This window comes from Meleagris gallopavo, chromosome 1, assembly GCF_905368555.1.
Source record: "Meleagris gallopavo chromosome 1, MGAL_WU_HG_1.1, whole genome shotgun sequence".
Lineage (NCBI taxonomy): Eukaryota > Metazoa > Chordata > Aves > Galliformes > Phasianidae > Meleagris > Meleagris gallopavo.
Genome location: NC_139404.1, coordinates 12,350,584 through 12,371,799, shown reverse-complemented (window position 1 = coordinate 12,371,799; position 21,216 = coordinate 12,350,584). Strand labels below are relative to the sequence as shown.

General features: G+C 40.0%; 1 protein-coding gene across 2 annotated transcripts in view; it reads right to left on the bottom strand.

The window, feature by feature from the left end:
• The window catches only part of GSAP (gamma-secretase activating protein), a 46,970-nt gene that overhangs the window by 5,642 nt on the left and 20,112 nt on the right, over positions 1–21,216 (bottom strand). For both annotated transcript variants that reach the window (XM_085216801.1, XM_085216799.1), the window contains exons 14-26: positions 19,029–19,106; positions 18,503–18,595; positions 17,028–17,245; positions 16,659–16,728; positions 15,866–15,948; positions 15,184–15,237; positions 11,125–11,250; positions 10,649–10,704; positions 10,268–10,299; positions 7,757–7,818; positions 6,153–6,248; positions 1,383–1,453; positions 767–861 (exon numbers count right to left, since the gene is read on the bottom strand). In XM_085216801.1, the coding sequence (XP_085072927.1) occupies positions 767–861; positions 1,383–1,453; positions 6,153–6,248; positions 7,757–7,818; positions 10,268–10,299; positions 10,649–10,704; positions 11,125–11,250; positions 15,184–15,237; positions 15,866–15,948; positions 16,659–16,728; positions 17,028–17,245; positions 18,503–18,595; positions 19,029–19,106 (1,134 nt within the window). The remainder of the gene's footprint in view (positions 1–766; positions 862–1,382; positions 1,454–6,152; positions 6,249–7,756; positions 7,819–10,267; positions 10,300–10,648; positions 10,705–11,124; positions 11,251–15,183; positions 15,238–15,865; positions 15,949–16,658; positions 16,729–17,027; positions 17,246–18,502; positions 18,596–19,028; positions 19,107–21,216) is intronic.

The window sequence follows — 21,216 nt, the reverse complement described above, 5'->3', positions numbered from 1 at the left end:
AAATACTAACTAGAAAGAGATTAAAAGAGAATCAGAAAGCAGAAACAGACTGGAAGCTACTTTTTTCTAATAAAATTCAGAACACTCTTCTGTTTCTGTCATTCTGTAGTTACAGGCAGGCCAGGTCTTGGTCCTACAGCTTAACAGCAGGACAGCAAGCTCAATGTTTCTCTAAGAGCATTCTTAAAAGGATTAGAATCCAGTCCAAATCTAAAGCTTGGCTGTACATTCCCTGTCTGTATTGGCAAATTCAGCTACAGAAAACCTAAGCACTCAATGTTATAAAGCCTTGTCCTAACAAAAATAATCAAGTGCTTTGAAAAGAGTGTAAGCAATTACAGATCATCTCCTTCAGAAAGACCAGGGGCAATTCGTTCAGGATAAAACTGAAAAATGTTAGCAGAGCAACAGCATGAGAAAAAACACCCTGGTTTTGCTCCAGGACAGGATTTTCCCTTGTAGCTCTTGACATTGGAATCTAGCTGTCTTATAAAATCTAAGGGAAAGTCATCTACATCTTAGTTCTGAGCTATGGCTGTGCCCACATTCTCCACTGGAAACCGAAAACCTCTGATTTGTTGTCTCTATTCTATCAAGTATTCAGCTATGTTTCACTTCACTTGCACACATTTATGGAGGACCTTTCCCTCCACAAATGTCTTGAAGAGATTTAAATACTGCCAGAGCTAACCTGACACACATGCTACAACTTGCATTCTCCTGGGAGGAATTGATATGCATTACAACAACAAAACATAACACTTACCAGGAGGTAAAGGCATACACATGCCATTTGCAGCTTCCAGAATTCGACTCATGATGTGAAACACTCTGAACTCTGCTTCACTTCCTCTCTCATCACTATTTAACAAAACAGGAACATACTAGGAATTGAAATGCTCACATGCCAGAGTATTGTGGTCAAACAGCATGTGCAGCAAACGTGCATTTTCATTTAATCACTATGGAATGCTATCTGTCTTACTTCAGCATCTATCACCCAACAGCACTAGATGTTCTTCTAAATGTTCACACAAAGTCTCTGTGATGCCCTCTCCTCCATCCCCCACTACTGCATACCTGCAAGGCTCTCAGTAATACCTGGCATCAACAGGTGAAATATTCTGGGTGCTGCTGTGAGTAACCTAGCTTTCACAGCTGTTCAACACCCACTGCCCAGCTGGAGAGCACTGTGAACCTGGCAGCTTTGAAATCTAGTCATAAAACTGCCTGTATGATTAATATCCTTGTTGGCTTCAATAGGGCCAGCAGGACCATCAGCAAGACTAAATTACAGTCATACTGACATTCACAGCACTGACTGTTCAAGGCCAAAATTATTATGACCACATTTTGAAAAGTTAAAAAAAAGACTTGCTTACAAGCAGAAGATGCAGGAATGAAGCTGATATATCTTCCAAACTTCTTTCATTATTCGATGTACCAGATTCAGCTAAAACAAAAAAAAGATCAAACATTTCTAGGAGCCTGTATATAGCAGGTCCTCAGCTTTCATTTATTTCACTTACTAGTTTAGATTGTGAACTTATCATAGGACTCCTCCCACTAAAACTTCAGCATTTATATTTTTATTTTTCTATGGGGCTTAAAATGATGAACTGTTACATTTGAACTGTAGCTGGATTGCTCCATTCCTGAAGTTTACAGTAAGTGCTCTCAGTTCATCCAAGCGTTATGCAAGATACACAGCATCCTCACACATTCTGCTTCTCAGGAATCAACTGATCTCACGCTCTTGCATCAAATTCTTAAGGAACAATTTGCCATGGAAGTGAAAATCACATGTCCAACTGACTGAGCAATTGGCAAGGAAACTTGCCTATGGCTCAAGACAGCATTGGATGCTGCTGAAACTGGTAGAATATTCAGTCTGCTGAAAAAAAGTCTACAGGGTGAATCATAGATCTAGCCCAGGCAAGGAGGAAACATGAGACAAGCAAATGCTTATCTGGCTCTACTGAGTTCTTTTCTTGTTGACAGTGAATTAAAACAATCTCTTGGCCCACATTGTTGATCCTTGTGCTCCCAGGCTGGCTTCCAGAGCAATGTCAGCATGCAAAAGCTACAAACTTGGATTTTCTAGCATTCTGCAGCTGAAAGAGAGAAGCCACGCATGAAAGAGTTGAAATAACTCCCTCCAGCCAGCCCCTTATGGCTGTCATATGTAATGACTTCCACATCTCACTAACACAACTGAGACACTTCCTCTACACCTTTTATCTCTGGGCCTCAAAGTGCTATTAATCAACCCCAGGAAACTCTCAGGAAACAAGGCTGATCCCTGTTTTGCAGACAGGTGTCACAAGAAGTAACAAACCTTCTCCCTTCAAGATGGCCAGAATCCAGGAATGCTTTTTCCCATTCTTTTTTCTCCTTCTACAGAGTTTTTTTTTTCTTTTTTTCTTTTTTTTTTTTCCTTCTAGCCCATTCTAGCTTCTAACTTGTCACAGGCTCTGAGCAAGATGGTGAGCAGACACAAGAGAAGTCAGTGAGAAGTCAGTATCAGAGTAGGAACACTGCTCTTCACTACCACTCTCAAGTGCTCTCCTCTGCAGCACTGGCCAGAAAACTCAGCATTTTTTCCCTCCACCCTTCAGAACTTCATCTAGCCTTGCGCAGCAGGTACTGAGGTGGCTATCTTAGAACAAACACCTGATACTTTCCATACTTGGTTTCTGGACACCATGGAAAGCTTCCATTTAATATCCCTGGAGAACGGCAGGTTCTCTCCGTTTTCCAGGAAATAAGTGATTTCCACTTTTCAGAGAAGGATCATAAGAACCACACCTGCTGCCAAAATGACTTCCCTCTGCAGCCAGCACACAGCGTAGTGAAGGCCTCTGCTGGAGTTTCAAATGGATCTGTATATAAACATCTGAGTGGAGGAAAAGCTTCTTAAACACCAGACTCACTCCTTATTATTTGTGTAACAAAATTATTTTCACTGTTTGCTTTAGGACACAGCCAATCACGTATGTATGGGGCTGCTGAATCACGGCCTGAACCTTTGATTGATCACCTGAGGCGAGCAATGAGTCAGCCAGGGGAGCACACGTGAAGGCAAATCACCTGTGGTGCAGGAAGGGGTGGAGCCTGGCTCCACCTCTCCTAGACCCATTTAAGAGCTGGCTGCCACTGGGGAAGGATCTCTCTCTGGAGATCCACTCCATCAGGAGTTCATCTCGCGAGCCCAGGACAGGGTGAGTGACTTTCCCTTATTTTGCCAATATATATTATATTAGCCAAGCTCCTGGATATATATCTATACCATCTGTATATCCATAGATTAAACACCATCTGTATATCCATTGATTAAACACATGTAGCTTTTGCAGAATACAGAAAGAAAGCATCTTTTAAAATCATAGTCAATCTACTTATTACAACTTGCTTACATCTCAAGTACTAACAACTTGTGACTTGACAACCTCATCAAGAGCACAGCTGACTGGAATCAGCCACAAATGACATCACATAGAACAAGAAGGCATATCCTGAACAGTTTTCAGCATGCTACCCACAAGATAATGTACATACAAGAAAGGAAACGTCTCTTTTAAATAAGGAATGCAGGCAGCCTCCTGTTGAGAGTCAGTAGCAGGTCTCTGGAGGAAGAAAATGAAGCTAAACCAAAGCCTTCATTGCAAAACCATTTTTCATTCAGCAAGGAGGTACAACAAGAGGCAAGTATCAGAAGCCATTTCCCTTTGACTACTCAAAACTAGCAAGAGAAACCATGATCAACAGTGAGACTGGGCGCACAGCAGGCCCTCAGCTGACATTTGCAGAGTACCTTGCTATCTTGAACATCTACATTTTCAGGTGAAGGTGCTGAGTGAACGGAAGTTTCATTGAAGTCATTTGGAAAAAACAAATCCTCAACTCTTATGGCTGTTTCTACAGAAGTGACTAAAAGAGAAGGATCAGGAGAAAAGGGAGTGTATGGGGCTGCTGAATCATGGCCTGAACCTTTGATTGATCACCTGAGGTGAGCAATGAGTCAGCCACTGGAGCACAGGTGAAGGCAATTCACCTGTGCTGCAGGAAGGGGTGGAGCCTGGCTCCACCTCTCCTAGACCCATTTAAGAGCTGACTGCCAGTGGGGAAGGATCTCTCTGGAGATCCACTCCATCAGGAGTTCATCTTGTGAGCCCAGGACAGGGTGAGTGACTTTCTCTCATTACTCCAATATAAATTATATTAGCCAAGCTCCTGGATGTGTGTGTGTGTGTGTGTGTGTGTGTGTGTGTGTATACATATACACACACACACACACACACACACCATCTGTATATCCATTGATTATACAGGGAGAAAAATAAGGTCTTGCTGTTTTCTAGATCCTCTTCCTGGGAAGGGAATATGAAACAGATGTTCTTCTGAGAACAGTCAAATACAAATGGTGTCTTCCTATTACTTGTCTGCAGTTGAGAACACATCTGATGTCTGTGGCTGGTTGTCTACTAAAGAGGTGCACCCACTGCAAAGTCTTACAGAGACAGAGTTTATCCTGATCCATTTCTTCCCTATGTCAGTAGCCTGTCTGACCATTACACTTCCTTTGAGAAAGCAAATAGATGAGCAAATCTTTTTTTCATGTCTCTTCCTGCTTCATTGGCTCAGTTACACACTGCTGAGGTTATGGAAAACTTGAAAGAATCAAAACAATCCATTTTCCAAAAGAAATTCCCAAAAGGTAGGATATAGTTTCACCCTTGGGTGAGAGGAAACCCAAACCTCAAAATTAAACCATTTTTTAAAGATGTCAAAGGAGCACCCAGCAACATGTACCCATCGAGGACCAGAAGTAATTTTGAGAGACATATGATCTTTGTTTATAGCAGTTTCTCCAAGAATAAGAAGTCTGTAATGGAAATGAAAGAATCTTGCCTTAAGAGAAATTTAAAAGAAAAAATATTAATCCTAAGATTTCACTGACAGTGGGGGTGTGAAGGGCTGAGATTTGTTTTGACTGTAAGATTAGTCTACAATAATTTTGTCTAGCAGATCAAGGCTGCTAAAGTATTTTAGTAGGCTTTGCTTTTTTAATTTTATTTTACTTTAGATAAATAATAAACAAATGATAACTGAAAACCAAATAAAAGGAGAACAAGCATTCCAGTTCTGCTTCTTTCAGCACCGCTATCAGCTATGAAGCTTTTGTTCAAGCTGCCCTGTTCCTATTTTCATCAGCCATTAGGTTTTTTTTTTTCCTATAAAGACAGGGAAAATATACTCTGACTATAAAGCTCTAGAGCAAGGCCTGAATAAAAAAAAAACAAAAAAAACAAAAAACAGAAGTTGCAGTGGTTCAGAGAACATTGTAACATTCACAACATAACTGATTTGCAAAGGACTTCACAAAAGATGTAAGCACCACAGCACCCTGAAAGTTTCCTGAGCTGCATGGATCAAATTCTGAATCTGGTGACAGGACTAGCAAGACAAAGAACATGATTTCCCTGCTGCAACATGAACTCTTACAGATTCTGCATTGTGTACTTGAAGGATTTGATACTGAGACAGATAAAAACAGGTATGATAATTTCTATGCACAACAGGCTTTACAGCTTCTTTTCTTAAGTTTCTCTTAAGATAATGAAAAATAGAGAATCTGGAAAGTAAGTTTTCAACATAGTTCATATGGATTCAGGCAAAATTTTGTTACACAAAAAGCCCAGTGAAGTCAATAGGCAGGAACAGCAAATTAACTCTCATTTCATATTAGAATGAAACTTTTTTCCTAATTTCTATTTCCTCTGATCACATTTTCATTTCTTAAAGCATGCATCAATGTACTGCATAAGAACCAAAAAGACTCCAAAGACCATTCTTCCAACTTTCAGAATGAGTTCAGATTTTCACTCCCAGGAGCAGACTGTATTTCTACAATCTGTAAAGGAAATTTTCTTTTGTATTCTGAGAGTCCAAAACAACTCTTTTTTAGTTTTAAGTACTATTTACCTTATCAATATACACATTACTGAGCAAAAAAAATATGGTTTAACATCTTTAGAAACAACCCCCTCCCACTAAAGCATACAAGATACACACACAGCACATACCCAACAACACACATCCCCACCCAGCAATACATTTGTTCACACCAATAACAGCAAAATAAAACTAACCAGGTATGAAACATAATCCAGCACTATTTGGTCAATCTTCTTCTTTCCTACATACTGCAGATGTCTCATAAGATGATCCTTTAGCTGAGCAAACATCTAGGAAAAGAAGCCAACAGTTCAGTGTTGTGATCTCTTCAAAAAGATGGAAAAGCTCCACCAGTTGCAGGTGGAGCAACCTGCACAACCCTCTTCCTGTGACAAAATTCCAGCTTGGACTGGCAAGACTGTGTGAGAATTTGAGGTTTCAAAGTCAGATCTGAATATTCAATACAGTTACTTGGTGCAAATTCAGGAAAATGGGTGCTACTGTCAATGATGAAGAGAAAAAGCTAACACTTCTTAAATCTCTCTGGGTCAAACCAAGGAAACAGGGTGAAATAAAAATTTTAACACCAACACTATTATTTATTCATATGAATAAATCTGAGGGATTTTACAATAGAGAAAGCTAGCACAAGTACAATTTGTGCTAGCAGTGACAGAACATGACTTAGAACATGAGTGAATAATGACAAACTTTGTTAAATATTCATTGCAAAGTGTTTAAAATCAGCTACTTGCTACCATACAGTCCATGCCACTACCTACCCTCTCCTTTCTGAAATATACTCTCTGACCTCACATAGCCTGATCATTACAGGGTCTTTGGCAGTTCTTTGTTGAGAATTACAAAGTGGTTGTTTGTTGTTTTTTTTTTCCCCGAAAAACTGAGGTAAATAAACTCTCAGACTTAAGGAATTTAAGTAGACTAATCTCCACACATCAAGAAAACAATATAGGTGGCAGAAAAACACAAAGGACAGCGATGATCTGCTTTTTTGGATCTCACTGAATTTACTTAAGGTAAGAGATGTAGAGAAATTTCAGAGGATGAGAGGCAAAAATTGGGAAAAAGATAGCAAGACTGCAAAGAATGAGAACTTGCCTTAGATTTGGACTGACAGAACAGTGTTGATACACTCTTCAAATGTGAAGACCTTCCAATGCAAGCTGAGGAGCTGTATTTAGATCTGACAGCAAGAGATAAGCAAAGATGCATATTTAAACAGAGGGAGGATAGGTAGCGATTTAAGAAAGGATTTAGTACCCAAAAGCATAAAGATGGTAGATACTTGGTGGAGATCATCAGGGGGGAAAAAATCAAAAGAAGAGCGACCTCTGAATAGCCATAGCAGTCCTATAGTGAGGCAGAAGGAAAGGGAGACAGTAAAAGGGTGTTGAGAAGCAAGATCTGTCATATTTTTGAGGGAAGTAGAAGGTAGAGAAAGTTAGAATGACGTGAAGTAGTCCCAAAATAATTGACAGATTAAGATGAAGTTCAGGGGCACTGAAAAACAGTTTTTAAAAAAAAAGTTGTAGTGGAGAAAAATCACTTGGACAGATCAACTTTCCATTCCTGTTATTCCCTTATGCCTAATGATATCAGGACCTATTAAGATCATATTGTGATATCATGATGATGAACTCCAAAACTTAGGAAACACTGCTTTTGTCCCATTGCTGCTCTGAGTGAGCTTCCACTCAGCACTGGAACTGATTGTCTTACTCTTTACACTTGTTGAGGTTGTGCGTCCCCTAGTGCACACTGTGACAAAAGCACATACCAGTCCCATTAGTAATTGCTGCTGATAATCTTCCTCTTGAAAGAGAGGTACCAGTCTTTCCTCTAAAATAAACAGAGCAACAGTCATTCAAGGGCATGACACTGAGAAACACGAATCTCCACCTTCTGTTAACATATCTACTCACATACGGAACTAACACAGTGACAGAATCAAGGACTTCATAAGAGAAAATTCCACCAAGGAATGGAATATAACTCCTTATTTGCCATCTTTGCACTTAACAATGAGCATGGAGGAACACAAGCTGTCAAACTGTTTTACACTTTATTTTCATTACTCTTTTATTTGATGTTTAAGGGAGAAGTATTGATCTGTGGTAATTTTGTAGAGAAGGAATACAAAGAGAATCTCCCAGCCACACAGTGCAAATGCATATGTTGCTTAGACCTTGTCATTTACTAATAAAAGGCAAAAGAGTTGCATGGGTTTTCTAAGGAAAGGGATAGACACAAAGTAGAAACACCACAGAATCACCTCCCACTTGCCTGGTTCTCTCCCAGAGTTGCTTCCATTACTCAGATTTCACAGAATTCACAAACCCCAGAGCTCAAGGATCATGAATCTCCAACCCCCCTGCCATATGCAGGATCACCAACCTTCACATTTAATACCAAACCAGGCTGCCCAGGGCCCCATCCACTCTGGCCTTGAACATCTCCAGGAAAAGGGCATCCACAACCTCTCTGGGCAGCCTGTTCCAGCACCTCACCGCTCTCTCTGTAAAGAACTTCCCCCTGACGTCCAACATAAATCTTCCCTCCCTCAACTTAAAACCATTTCCCCTTGTCCTGCTGTTATCTACCCTTTCAAAGAGTTGATTCCCCTCCTGTTTGTAGGCTCCCTTTAGGTACTGAAAGGCTGCAGTGAGGTCACCCCGCAGCCTTCTTTTCTCCAGGCTGAACAAGCCCAGCTCCCTCAGCCTGTCTTCACAGGGGAGGTGCTCCAGCCCTCTGATCATCTTTGTGGCTCTCCTCTGGACCCTCTCTAACAGCTCCCTGTCCTTCCTGTTCTGGGGGCTCCAGACCTGGACACAGTACTCCAGATGGGGCCTCAGAGGAGCAGAGTAGAGAGGAACAATCACCTCCCTGTCCCTGCTGGCCACCCCTTTTCTGATGGAGCCCAGGATACCATTTGCTTTCCGAGCTGCAAAGGCACACTGCTGGCTCATGTTAAGTTTTTCATCCACCAGGACCCCCAGGTCCTTCTCTGCAGAGCTGCTCTCAAGGACTGCTCCTTCCAGTCTGTATGGATGCCTGCAATTCCCCTGGCCCAAGTGCAAAACCTTGCACTTCACTATGTTGAACTTCCTTAGGTTTACCCAGGCCCAACTTTCAAGTCTGTTGAGATTCCCCTTTTGCAGACCACTAAGGAACACAACCCTCCAACTACACGGAAGGAGACTATAATAACTACTGAAATTTAATACTCTAAATTTCCTCATCAGCTCTTCCTGTACTGAAAGCAAAGGAAGAGAAACAAACTCCTATTTCACCACATAACATAAAATCAAGTCAGTACTTTAGAGAACAGCTAACTTTTTATAAAGCCCTTTCTAATCATCTCTGCTCACCCTGAAAGACATTTATTTCGCCATTTAGCAGCTTAAATGGTGGGGGGAAAAAAAAAAAAGCTTAAAAGACTTCCATTGCTTTATTTTTAAAGGACCTGAAGGAAGATCTGCAGGCAAGATGCACTACCATGATGCTTATTACTTGTTGGCAGCTACCTAGAAATTCTTTATAAACAGCTGAACATCATTATCAATATGCACCTTTGGAAAACATGCCAGTAGTTACAACATGAGGCAACCAAAGTTGATACAGGGCCCTAAAAATCCGAGCTCACTGCAATAATCAGCAGCAGCACAAATCACACATTCTACAGGCTGGCAATGAACACAGTGAAAATTCTTTGCAATAAAATATGTGATCAACACTTAAATCAATATAATTTCACAGCACACAGTAGCAGATCAGATAGAAGGCACTGATGGATGAACAGGAACACAATTTGCCACTAAATTTAGTTTTCCTCATTTGTGACAGAGGAACTGAATATCACTTATAATCTCAGGTGTTCCTGGCCTAGGCAAGTCCATTACATGCCTCCATCCTTCCCACTGTGACTTTCTCCTACCATACACAAATTCCATATTTGTGAAGGCAGCTTTAAGTGGGCAAGATACAACAGTAACATCATGCCACTGATACTCTCAGAAAAATCCTGGAGAAGAAATTCTTTGGCAAACAAGGGCTTACTGCTCGTATTAAGCTAGATCCACTAGGAAGGAAGAACCTTATTTTGAAAGGTGTTCTAGCCAGCATACAGCCTTAGAGGAAAGCTTTATAGTAGAGTTTATTTAAGAGCTGCTTATACTAATGCCTCAAACTCTGGCAACACACAGTATTTACTTTTAGCTGACAACAGCTAGATGGAAATATCCTAACAAACACTAGAGCTAAGGCCTACATCAACAAAAGTTTTACTTACCAGAGTCCCAAGCATCCAGATGAGAAAGCACCCTGGGGTTTGAAACAAAAATCACTTTATTTCACAACCATTACTCTAAAGGGTTTTGTAAGGACATTAAAAAGCTTAAACAACCTTTCAAAGGTCTTTCAAAGGTAGCTAATGAAATTAAAGAAATCTACATTTGGTCACATTTACAATAAATTCCTAAGCTCTAGAAACCTAGATATTTCAGATCATCCTGCAGTGACTACAAGGATTGTCATAAATGATCTTCAGCTGGACTCATCTTCGGAGCAAGATATCCAATCAGATACCAGATCAGCTATTTAAATGACACATCTAAACTCTTTCAACATTTCAACAAAGAAAGAAAGAGTAAATATACAAAACGATACCTACTTTTTGGCGTTTTCAAATATATTCCTTAAATATGCTGTGGCTTTTCTCTCTTCTGGCTGTTTTATAAATAAATAAAAATCCCAAAACAAATTAAGTAGAAGGTCAATTAAAATATTTCCTGATAAAATGCAGACAAGAAATGATGCTGACTTTCATTTCGAATGGAAATAACACTTACTGATTCTTCAACCCACCTCCCAAATACCAATGCCCACAGACAACATAACTGACCCACCTAACAACACAGGTATTCTAAGTTCTGCTTTTGTTTACTTTCTCGCATTAATTTCACAAAGTAAGAGCTACAGGCAACCACCTTATAAGTAAACGATTGCAAATCTTTGCACTTCTCATAATCAGATTTCCATACTTTTATTCCTGTAGTAAAAAAACAAAAAACCTTTCTGTCTTTGGGTTTTAAAACATCCACCCTTCAGGAGCAGCTCTGGAGACTGCTTCAGTGCACACATACTTACCTCTTCCAAGAGATTACGCCATTCCCTCCTGAGCACATTATTGTGGTAATGCAAGTGTGGCTCTGCATACTTCACACTCTCCAAGTTTGAGTCGAGTTTCTCCCAGAAGCCTTTAGAGTTTTGGATCTGCAAAATATTGCAGGGAAACATAAGTACATTGTTGCACTGTTAAAATATCTATTAGAAATATTAGAAACTATTAGAAATATCTTATCACTATCCCACAAAGTAATTGGAAAGAACTGCAATAAATGTAGCTTCACTGTAATTGAAGGGAAAAGAAAATTAAAAACAAAATCAGCTGCACTTTTTTTTTTCCAATAGTTTTATTTCATTAATTTGACAGCAGGAGTAGCACTTATCTACTTGAGCTCATGCCTGCAATGCACATATCTAGCTGCTTTAGAATTCTATTAAATTACTGGGAAGACATGGGTACTTCTAGGTCCTATTTCATCTGATGTACTTCTGATAGCTGGTTTTGGGTGGGAAGAACTGCACTACTGATTACATTGGCTCTACTGTCCAGAGTTCCACTTGACTGTAAAAGGAGCCTCAGGCACCTGACTCAGAACAGGAGCGTTTCCATTTGGTCAAATAAGCCCCAGTCTGGGTTTCTGTTCCATGACTCTGGCGTCTGGATGGAGGCTTCCACTACCTTCAGTTTGCTCAAATACTTCAATTACCAACTCCCATTTGCCAGCCTCAAGTAACAGAGCCTTATCCTCAGAAAAGAAATAAAATCCCAACATTTCCACAGCAATTTCAAAGCCTCTGACTGTAAGGCTGGAATTAATTTAAACTCAACTGTAAACAAAGAGGAGGAAAAAAAAACTGAATAAACCCACACTGTCTTTCTGAGCTAGTTACTGAGCGGGTATAAAGATTGAGGCCACTGTTTATTAAGCAAGAGCAATGTGGTCATCGCTGAGGAAGAGATGAGATTAAGGCACTTCTTTGTGGCAGTTTTTTAAAACAACTGATAGTACCAACAGTTCTTGTCTCTTTTAAACACATTTATCTCCTCAATACACACATTACAGTATTGATATTTGAAGGCAGAAAGGTTTTTAAAACTACACAGTCCTCAGTATTCCTCTGACTTGCTAAAGCATACTGGATTTTGCTCTCTTCTCCAGTTTTCGACAATTACAATAACCTTAGAAAAAAACCTCAAAAGCCCTTCAAACCACTTCCTACCATGAAATACAATTAACCAAGGAAAATAAAATGCAGAGATTCAATTCTGCTAGCCACTTCTCTCTTGCTGCCAGAACTAACTGTTGTTTTATTGTTGTAAATGCAGCAGAAAAATAAATGTACTTTTTGCTCTATGTTATACTAAACAGCTGAAAACTAGGCATGCATATGGCACCACATGTTCACCCTGATGGAGGCAACTATCAGATCTACAACCCACTACAGCAGCATCTTGCCTATGTGCTACCTCTCAAAATTAGACAAATATCAAGAATACAGTGTAAGGATATCATCTAGTGACCAATTCATGCAATTGCAACAGCAACACCACAGCAAAACTGCTTTCAGACCACAGTGAATTTTATTTGATGTGTGATGGGGGAGGAAGTAATATAGCGTATTTCTTTAATACATTGACTCTGTAACAGAAGTGGTAAACTTTAGAATTAAAAACAGACACCACATTAAAAACAGACACTCACAACAGAAAACCTGCACTGAATTAGATCTTATTAAAGAGTCGAAAGTTTAAAATACAAGATTATTTTAAACCTGTTTGTTCTTGAGAATCATCAGTCCAGAAGCTGGAAAGAGAAGGTCCCTTTGTCTTAGCTGGTACTTATTTTGCAGACATCTCAAGAGTCTGAGTTAACACCTAAGCACCTTGAAGATACTGTACTATCATAAGTCAGTCAGGTCTTTCCAGTTTGCAATCCATGAAAACTTCCATGAAGCCTTTTTATAAGCAGTGCTGCTTCAGCTGGAGACAGAGCAGTCTGCTGTACATCAGTGAACACGGGCACATGTGCTCTCCTAAGGAACTGCATGGACATGTCTACCTAGCAGCAAAGGTACTCAGAGCCACGTAACTAAGCATTTAGCTGCACTGACAACTACACTACAAAGCTTCACTCTTAGCCTCTGCGGCTCTCAGTCTGCTCTGATCTCTGTGACAACAGCTTGCACAATACATCTTTACTCTTCTAGACTTCCTCCCATTTTCTTCCCTTCTTTCTCCCACCCGTTTCTTCTCCCCTTCCCATCAAGCCTACTTGCACTTCTTTAAATTTGGTTTCTGTGCTCAAAGTTAAATATCAGGCTTGCATTAATCATAATCCTTATGTAAAGCTTTCTGACAATCTTATTCTGTCACCTCTTTAGAATCACAGAATCATTTGTGTTGGAAGAGACCATAAAAGGTCACCTACTCCAACTCCCCTGATCTCCTTATCACTTGATGAACAGGAACTTGTGATAAAAACACTTTCATCCAAATAACAAAACTTTTGTTGTGAATATTAATATAGACCTCCCAAAGGCTCTCAACAATTCATAGGCTTGAGGATACTAAAGAACTTCTCAGGTCAACAATTCATCACTGTTTCTCTGCAATACCAGAAGATCTGCTGTGAAAGAAATAATACTTGTATAGAACCAGATTCATCACCAACACCTGACTTCTGACAATGACTAAGTGAACCCACCAGCTATGGTGGCTCTGGAATACAATGCAGCCAAAGCATTAAGCCTTACCGTGTGTACTACCATAATTGTACTTAGTAGATAGAGCAATTTGCAGTCAAAAGTAGCAGGAAATACTTGTCTTTAGTTCAACTCTAACCTTTTAAATCTGTTTAGGTTTCAGACAAATAGGAAATGAGTTCCACAATCAGGAAGTATAGCTGCTAAAGGCATTTGCCCCCAGGGGCTTGAGGTTCAATCTCAGACAAATTAAGCACATACTAACTTTGACCTCAGCAACTGACAGGGATTATCTAGAAACAAAATTTCCCAAGATCTGATTCTCCCATGTGACCCACCTCTCAGGGCAGCCTTTCCAAGCAAAGCACACAAAGCCCAATTCCCTGATAGCAGTCACAGGAATCTGCAGCAGGACAGCTGTGGCACTGTTGAAGAGTGAGTGAGTAGGGGGGTAATTTCACCAATTTTGAAAGATATTATGAAAACTTAAGCTTTTTGAGCTAATTGCAAGGGTCAGGTAGGAAACAGTCTCTCATCTTTCTAAAGTGTTACAAGGAATAAAATTCTCATGTATCCAGAGTCTACTGCTGCATGCTGCCAGTACTGCTGGGTTCAAGCACTGACTCTTCACATTAGTCCCCCACGGCATGCTGCTTATTAAAAGCATCTTTCAGATCTTGTGGGGAGCACTTAGGAAGATTTGAAATGTTTCTCCAAACTGGATCTGAGGCAGTGGAATGGAAGACAGGAAGAATCATTCATCTTGTTTTCAATGGAAAATAGAGTTTCCTACACATACAGCATGTGCTCTCCCCATCCAGCACAGCACCATTTCCACACAGTGTAGGAATTAGTCTAGATTTAGATAGCCAAAGCCCTGACATCGTTGCAATCACAGGATGCTTTGGACAAAAAGTCAGGTCATGAACCACTGGTACCAACAAGCAGCACTCTGAATTAACCCTCCAGCACATCAAAGTGGGGCTACGTAATCCTACATGTTCATCGTGTCGAGGTTGCCTCAATCTAACGAAGTCACAAATGAAGAGGTATCAATTAAATTTTAAAAGAATTAATTTTCGGAGAGCCTTCTCTGGTGAATGGAAAATTTCTATTCAGAATAGGCACATAAAAAACCCCACCATTTTGAGCTAGCAAACATCAGTGTGGCTAACCAACATCTTAGTAAACATATAAGCCATTTCAAACAGCAAGATTCTGCTCACTTCTATTTTTGCACAGAGCTGTGGTGACACTACTTCATTAGTATTTAGCCTACACCCACCACCACCATCATCTGTTTTTCCTCCCCACCCCCAAGAAAAGCAGCTCATAACCTGCAAATATGAGCAACGGTGGTTTTGTACTAGAATTTACCTCTAACACAGGTAGAGAAATAATGTCTGTTGCACATGCTACTCCAGGGATAACCTATTAATAGAAATGATAGGATATAAATAATTTCACACAGTACATGCACCTGTATATATATATATACACAAGTGAATATCCATTACTTGTTTCCTTTGCAAAATCATCTAGTTAGCTAAAACTGTACATTTAGTTTGCCAAAAAGAAGACAGGAAGATATGTCTCTCATTTATCCCATCTAGAAAAAGATAAAACTAGAACAGTTATAGACCAAGAAAAATCAAGTTTTCTATTTGTTGTGTCATTTGCTCTTGCCTAAAGTTACCTATCTTAACTTTAGTGATGCTGGTTGCCTTGGAAGCAACTTCAGGATTTTGCTGGACAAGCATGTTGTGTATTCATTATAAGCTTAACAAAATCATCCCTAAATTAGTATTTCATTACGAAAACTGATAAATTTAATTATCCATTCCATTATGGCAGCTCCTCTCATTTCATAAATGCTGTTTTTTGTTGACAAAATGCAGGATTCATGAAAAACATCACTGGGGTTAAGACTTGACAATATAAAATGTGCATAAAACACAAATGTGAATTCAGACCATGTCTAAGAAAAGGTGATGTATACAAGTAAATTACAGGTTTTATTAAAGCAGGAAAAAAAACAAAAAAACAGCTGTTGTCTCACCCCAGTCCAGTCAAGCAGTGATGTGTAGGGCAAGAGTTTATCCAGGTTGTTGGTTTCTGGACACATTCTGCAATACAGGGAGGCTGAATGCAACATAAAAAGATTTAGAAGGGTGAGATTTCTATGAACTACCAGTTATCAAGAAGAAGCTTCATAGTCAATTCCTTATCTATGTAACACTTGTTCAGGGACCAGCCGTGCAGTCGTCTCTGAAACAGCTTCCTTCATGGTGGAACTCATCCCATTCTCTGCACAAAAGGAGGAAGGGAAGTCCAGATGGCTGCAGGGCCCAGTCAGCTGCTTGGCTACAGCTCAGCACTGCAGGGGTTCTTTGTATGTGGGCTCAAGGCACACAATATACACACTAGATAGGCTGACAAATCAGCTATTACAGGAGAATGCCATGATATGCCAAATCCTTATGAAAAAAATGGTTTGGGCTGGGCTGGAAGAGATTTGTTCCTCCTCTCCAATCCCAGTTATTTACACCCCAGATACCAGACATAAGCCAGATGGAGAATTCACTCTCCAGTGACCTTAAATTTTGATAAATCTATTTGCATCACTAGACAGAAAAATGCACTTGAAAAGTTATACTACCATTCTCATTTTGAGAGGATGCATAACCTTCTAAACTACTGAAATTGCCTCCAACACCACAACATGCAGGTCAGCTAATGTAGATCATAACAAACAAATTGGAAGAGAATCAGTTTATGGCACCGTGGCTTCTCCTTAAGTCATAATTAGGTTACGCAGGAAAAGTTAGTATACAGGAAAAGGAATACCTTACCAATGATAAATTCCTGAATAGGATCAAAAGAATGACACGTTGATAGGTTCTCAGAAAGCCACCAAATAATCTGTCAGAATGAGAACAGAGGAAATGTTCACATTTCTCTGTTAAGCTAAGTAAGGGACTTGAAATGGACTGCAGAAACCTTGGTTTCATTACTAACACATTGCATGAAGTCATGAGATAAACGTTTTCATGTCAGCTTTGACCAATAAAGCACCTTGGGTAGTCTAGGTGACGAGCCCTTGGCACCAGCAAAAGGTACACATGAATGAGAATTTTTCTTCTTTCACTGATATCATAACCCTGACCCAATGACTGAGACCATCAGTCACTAAAAGAACTCAGCAAAAATTCTTTCCCCACCTTCATTTCCAAGTCTGTTGTACTTCTGACACACAGAAGAGCACAATGCAGAGCTGCCAACCTCTCACTGTCTCGTTTGCTGTTCTGCAGGAACTTCAGTAAGGCACTGTCACTGATGCTCACTGCATACATTCTTCCTATGCAGCAATCCAAAACTGTTGACACGAGTGGGGACTGGATGGAGCAGTTTGGCAACATGTCAATTCTTGCATCCTCACCTGGATAACATAGGTTTGAGAAGAAAAAGGACTAAAAATATAAAATTTGCCTGCTACCATTATTTCTCTCAAGAATCCCAGATCCCCAACAGTAAGAAACAGTTTGCTTCTTGCTCTAATTGGCTGATATTGTGCTAGAGAGAAGATGGAATAGTTCTGGCTAGGTAAAGGAACTAAATCAGGAGCCTAGTCCACATTCAATCCTTTATTTCCCTGCTGCTGAAGTGGAGATGCACAGGTTTGAGGCTCACAACCCAGTCATAACAGAAATCGGAGTACACAGAATGGAACAGAGTAGGGTACAGGGTTACTAAAAGGGATACAGTAGAATTGGCACTTAAGCACAGTTCAGAACTGCCTAAATTCAGCATCATAATATAACCATGTGCTGGTGGACTGCTTACTATGCTTCCCAGTGGCCAGAACAGAAAAGTTCTGCACTGCAATTACTTAATGAACTATCAGACAAAGCCACTTCACTTATGCTAGCTCCAAGGTTCACCAACACAGCACTATAAAGTAGGTTTACAGACCTTATTCATCAGAGGGACTGGGCCCACCACGCAATAGTCATGCTTTGTACTCATCTCTAGCAGAATACTTTTTAATCAAGTATTTACAAGTAGTAGCTCCATTTGATACCCTTGTGCCAGTCCCCATTACTTACCTTTCATTCACCCAACTAGAAGAATGGATTTCTGTTTCCAAAAAAAGTCCTCCATTTCCAAAAATAACCCACTTCCCATAAAGATATGTTTATTGGAAGTGAAATAACATGCCTCTCAGATGAGACTCTAAATCCAATTGCATCAGCCTGATCAGGTGAAGGAAACACAGATTTCCTTTCCCCACATCCTCCAAACACACACATTTAGAGCAACTCAATTGGAGGAAGGAAATGTAAAATCAAATTTACATCTCCATGTGAAATTTGAGAACAGCAGAGGACTGAGAAGCATGTGCAAAGATGGGGGAAGGGAAACTATGCAACTAAAGCAAAGAATTTCTAATTCAGTGAAAGGTCTCCTTCCATTTCATAATCAGCAAGAAGTATGTAATCGATGAATTATGAAATGTCATTTCAGAAACACTTTTTAAAATGGAAAGTGGCAGAATGTCAGTCAGTCGTTTGTCAGTCTCCCTTTTTCAGAATACTGTGTAATAAAGCAAGCCTTGACCAAATGCAACTTCCCTATAAAGAGATTTTAATAAGTTTCCTCTAATGCAATAAAACTTCACATAGCAGTCGTACTATACCTGTCAGAAATAAACTATAGCACAGCAGGTCAGGATGCTGAATATTCAGAAGGTGCAGGAAGTGTCCAGGCAAATAAGCAGCCACATAATAGTCTGTTTAAAGAAATCAGAGCGGTCAATTTAGCACTTAGCTTCTTAAAACAAACAAGTGAATGTTTCACTTGATTCTCATCTTAGCCCATTTCTCCTTTATGGATTGATTACATCTAGGAAATACGAAAGAAATTAATTAGAAGCTGCTGTTGTATTAACACAGGAAATACTAGCAATACATTCAGACTTTCAAGGGAGGTTTCAAGAGGCTTAAAACACTCAAGAACTCAGCAGCTGATCTCCTGAGCAGAAGTTGAATCAGTTTCAAAGGAAGATGCTTACTAACAGTGAGGTAGTGCAATATCAAATGCCAAGTAATGTAATTACCTAAGAAAGAAAAAAAAAACCCTTTTCTTCTAGAAAAAGTTTAGTCCTTTGTCTCCCCTACTGAGGACAGACAATAACAAGCAGGGAAGTAACATGAGTAGCTTACCAAGATTCAAAAAGGCCACTTCCTTCAATTGAGGAGTTTCTGGTCTTTCTAAAGAAACTGTAAAAGTTTTGCTAAACCCTGTGAAAAATAAATAAATAAATGGAAACAAGAAACACCATCTGTTACAAGCCAAGTATATAGAACTTCATAGATTGAAATTTCAGCAGTCAATATACCCAAACAGTGATATTTTAAGACTGTTTTACAGGCTTATCTGCACAGATGGATTTATTTCATACTAAACAGAGTTGCTGTATTCTTAGTAGACATTCACCCACACAACACAGTTCTCTGGAATGAGGAAACTGGCCACACAATGAACAGCCTATATTCCTGCTTAAAGAACCATCCCAACCCAGAGCAAACCTGTGTAAGGATACCACCCTCTGCAAACAAACAAAACCCATCAACAACAACAACAAAAAACCCACCACCAAATACTTCAAATAGTTGAGCTTCACATTTTGGTGACCTTTCAATTGTTTTAAAAAATTTCCAGTTTGATCATGTTTTATTGCTATAGTTTACTTAAGATTTGTTTAAACATATGCGAATTTCAAACCTTCCTTGATTGCATGGGCTTTTCATCAGCACAACCATTTATTTTATTCTAGGCTTGCACCAAACTTCCTCTGGCATCCAGTAGGAATGACATACATCTCTTCCACTTCCTCAGTCTCTCAAAAAAGTTAGAGATTAAAACAGTCAAAGAGAAAATGACTGATCTCCATGCAGTGACATCCTAAACGCTGAATGATGTCATGATCAGGATGCTACTAAATACTGCATGAAAGTTCAGGGTCCACAGTTTACAGAACCATCAAGAAAAAATATGAAAATTATCAAGGAGACAGATTTTTATTCCTGATCATAGTACAGAAATATGCTTACTCTCTGCTGAAGAAAAAAAAAAAAAAAGTGAGATCTCCAAGACCAACACTGACGCTAAATGTGAAGGGTTTTCTAAGAAAAATAGGTTTTCATACAAGATGCCAACTGAAGTTTGCTTACCTCACCACCCTGTTCTGCTGCTTGCCAGCCTGAACACACATGCAAACCACTGCAGAACTGTGGCATCACTTCTGTTTTCATGCTACAACAAGAAACTGAGAGTACACCTGTGGGGGCAGCATCCTTCCCCCAGCCCTCCCTGACCTTTTACTCATCACCCTGCTCAGATGACAATCATCAGCAGTGTCTGTGATGGAGGTGTGTGGTCGTGACCGCTGAACCAGGCTCAGGGTGGCTCTGTGGGAAACAGCAGACACTCACCACACATGGCTGGTATGCAGATAGGACTGGTAGTCAGATATCTTACTCCCTGAACAAGGGACAGCCCCGAGCTTATTAAGCAATCCCTGCACATCCGCATGCCAGGATCTTCCCCTGGAGGCAGGGATGCCTCTCAAGGTCACTCCTCAAGATCAAGAGATTCCTTGCCACAGATACGGATGACCAATAGCCAGCTTTTGAAACTTCAATTTTGAAAGACTGATAGACTTATCTGCTAATAGCTTGCTAACTCGCTACTCAGTATTGAATGATATGAAGGAGTTATTGCACATATAATGGGAGGTGATTCTTCCCCTCTACTTGGCCCTGTTGAGATCACATCTGGACTACTCTGTCCAGTTTTGGGCTCCTCAGTTCAAAAAAGACAAGAATGTCCTAGAAGGAGTCCAGTGGAGAGCCACAAAGATGACCAAGGGCCTGAAGCATCTCCCTCATGAGGAATGACTGAGTAACCTGGGTATGTTCAGCCTGGGGAAAAGACGATGGAGGGGGATCTAATTGATGCTTATAAATATCTGATGGGAGGTGGGAGATAAATGAATGAGGGGAGGATCTCCTCAGAGCTGCATAGCAATAGGACAAGTACTAACGGCCTAAAACTTGAAGATATAATGCTTTAGACATAAACAATTGGCCAGATGGTCCATCCTAAACCTCGAGACTCAGCAAGAGGGTTTTCCTTACAATTCTGTCAGACTTTGTTCTCTGTTCAGTACATTATCAAGTAACCTTGTTATCACAAATTTGTTCAGTTGAAAAAGCTGCTCTGTTAAATCACTACTTAGGGTAACACTCATCAGCACATTGCTGCACCTCTCCTACAAGTGAAGTGTATAGCCTCACCTGCAACGCCTCCTCCAGGTGAAAGAGGAAAGCTTCCAGAACAGACTAAAAT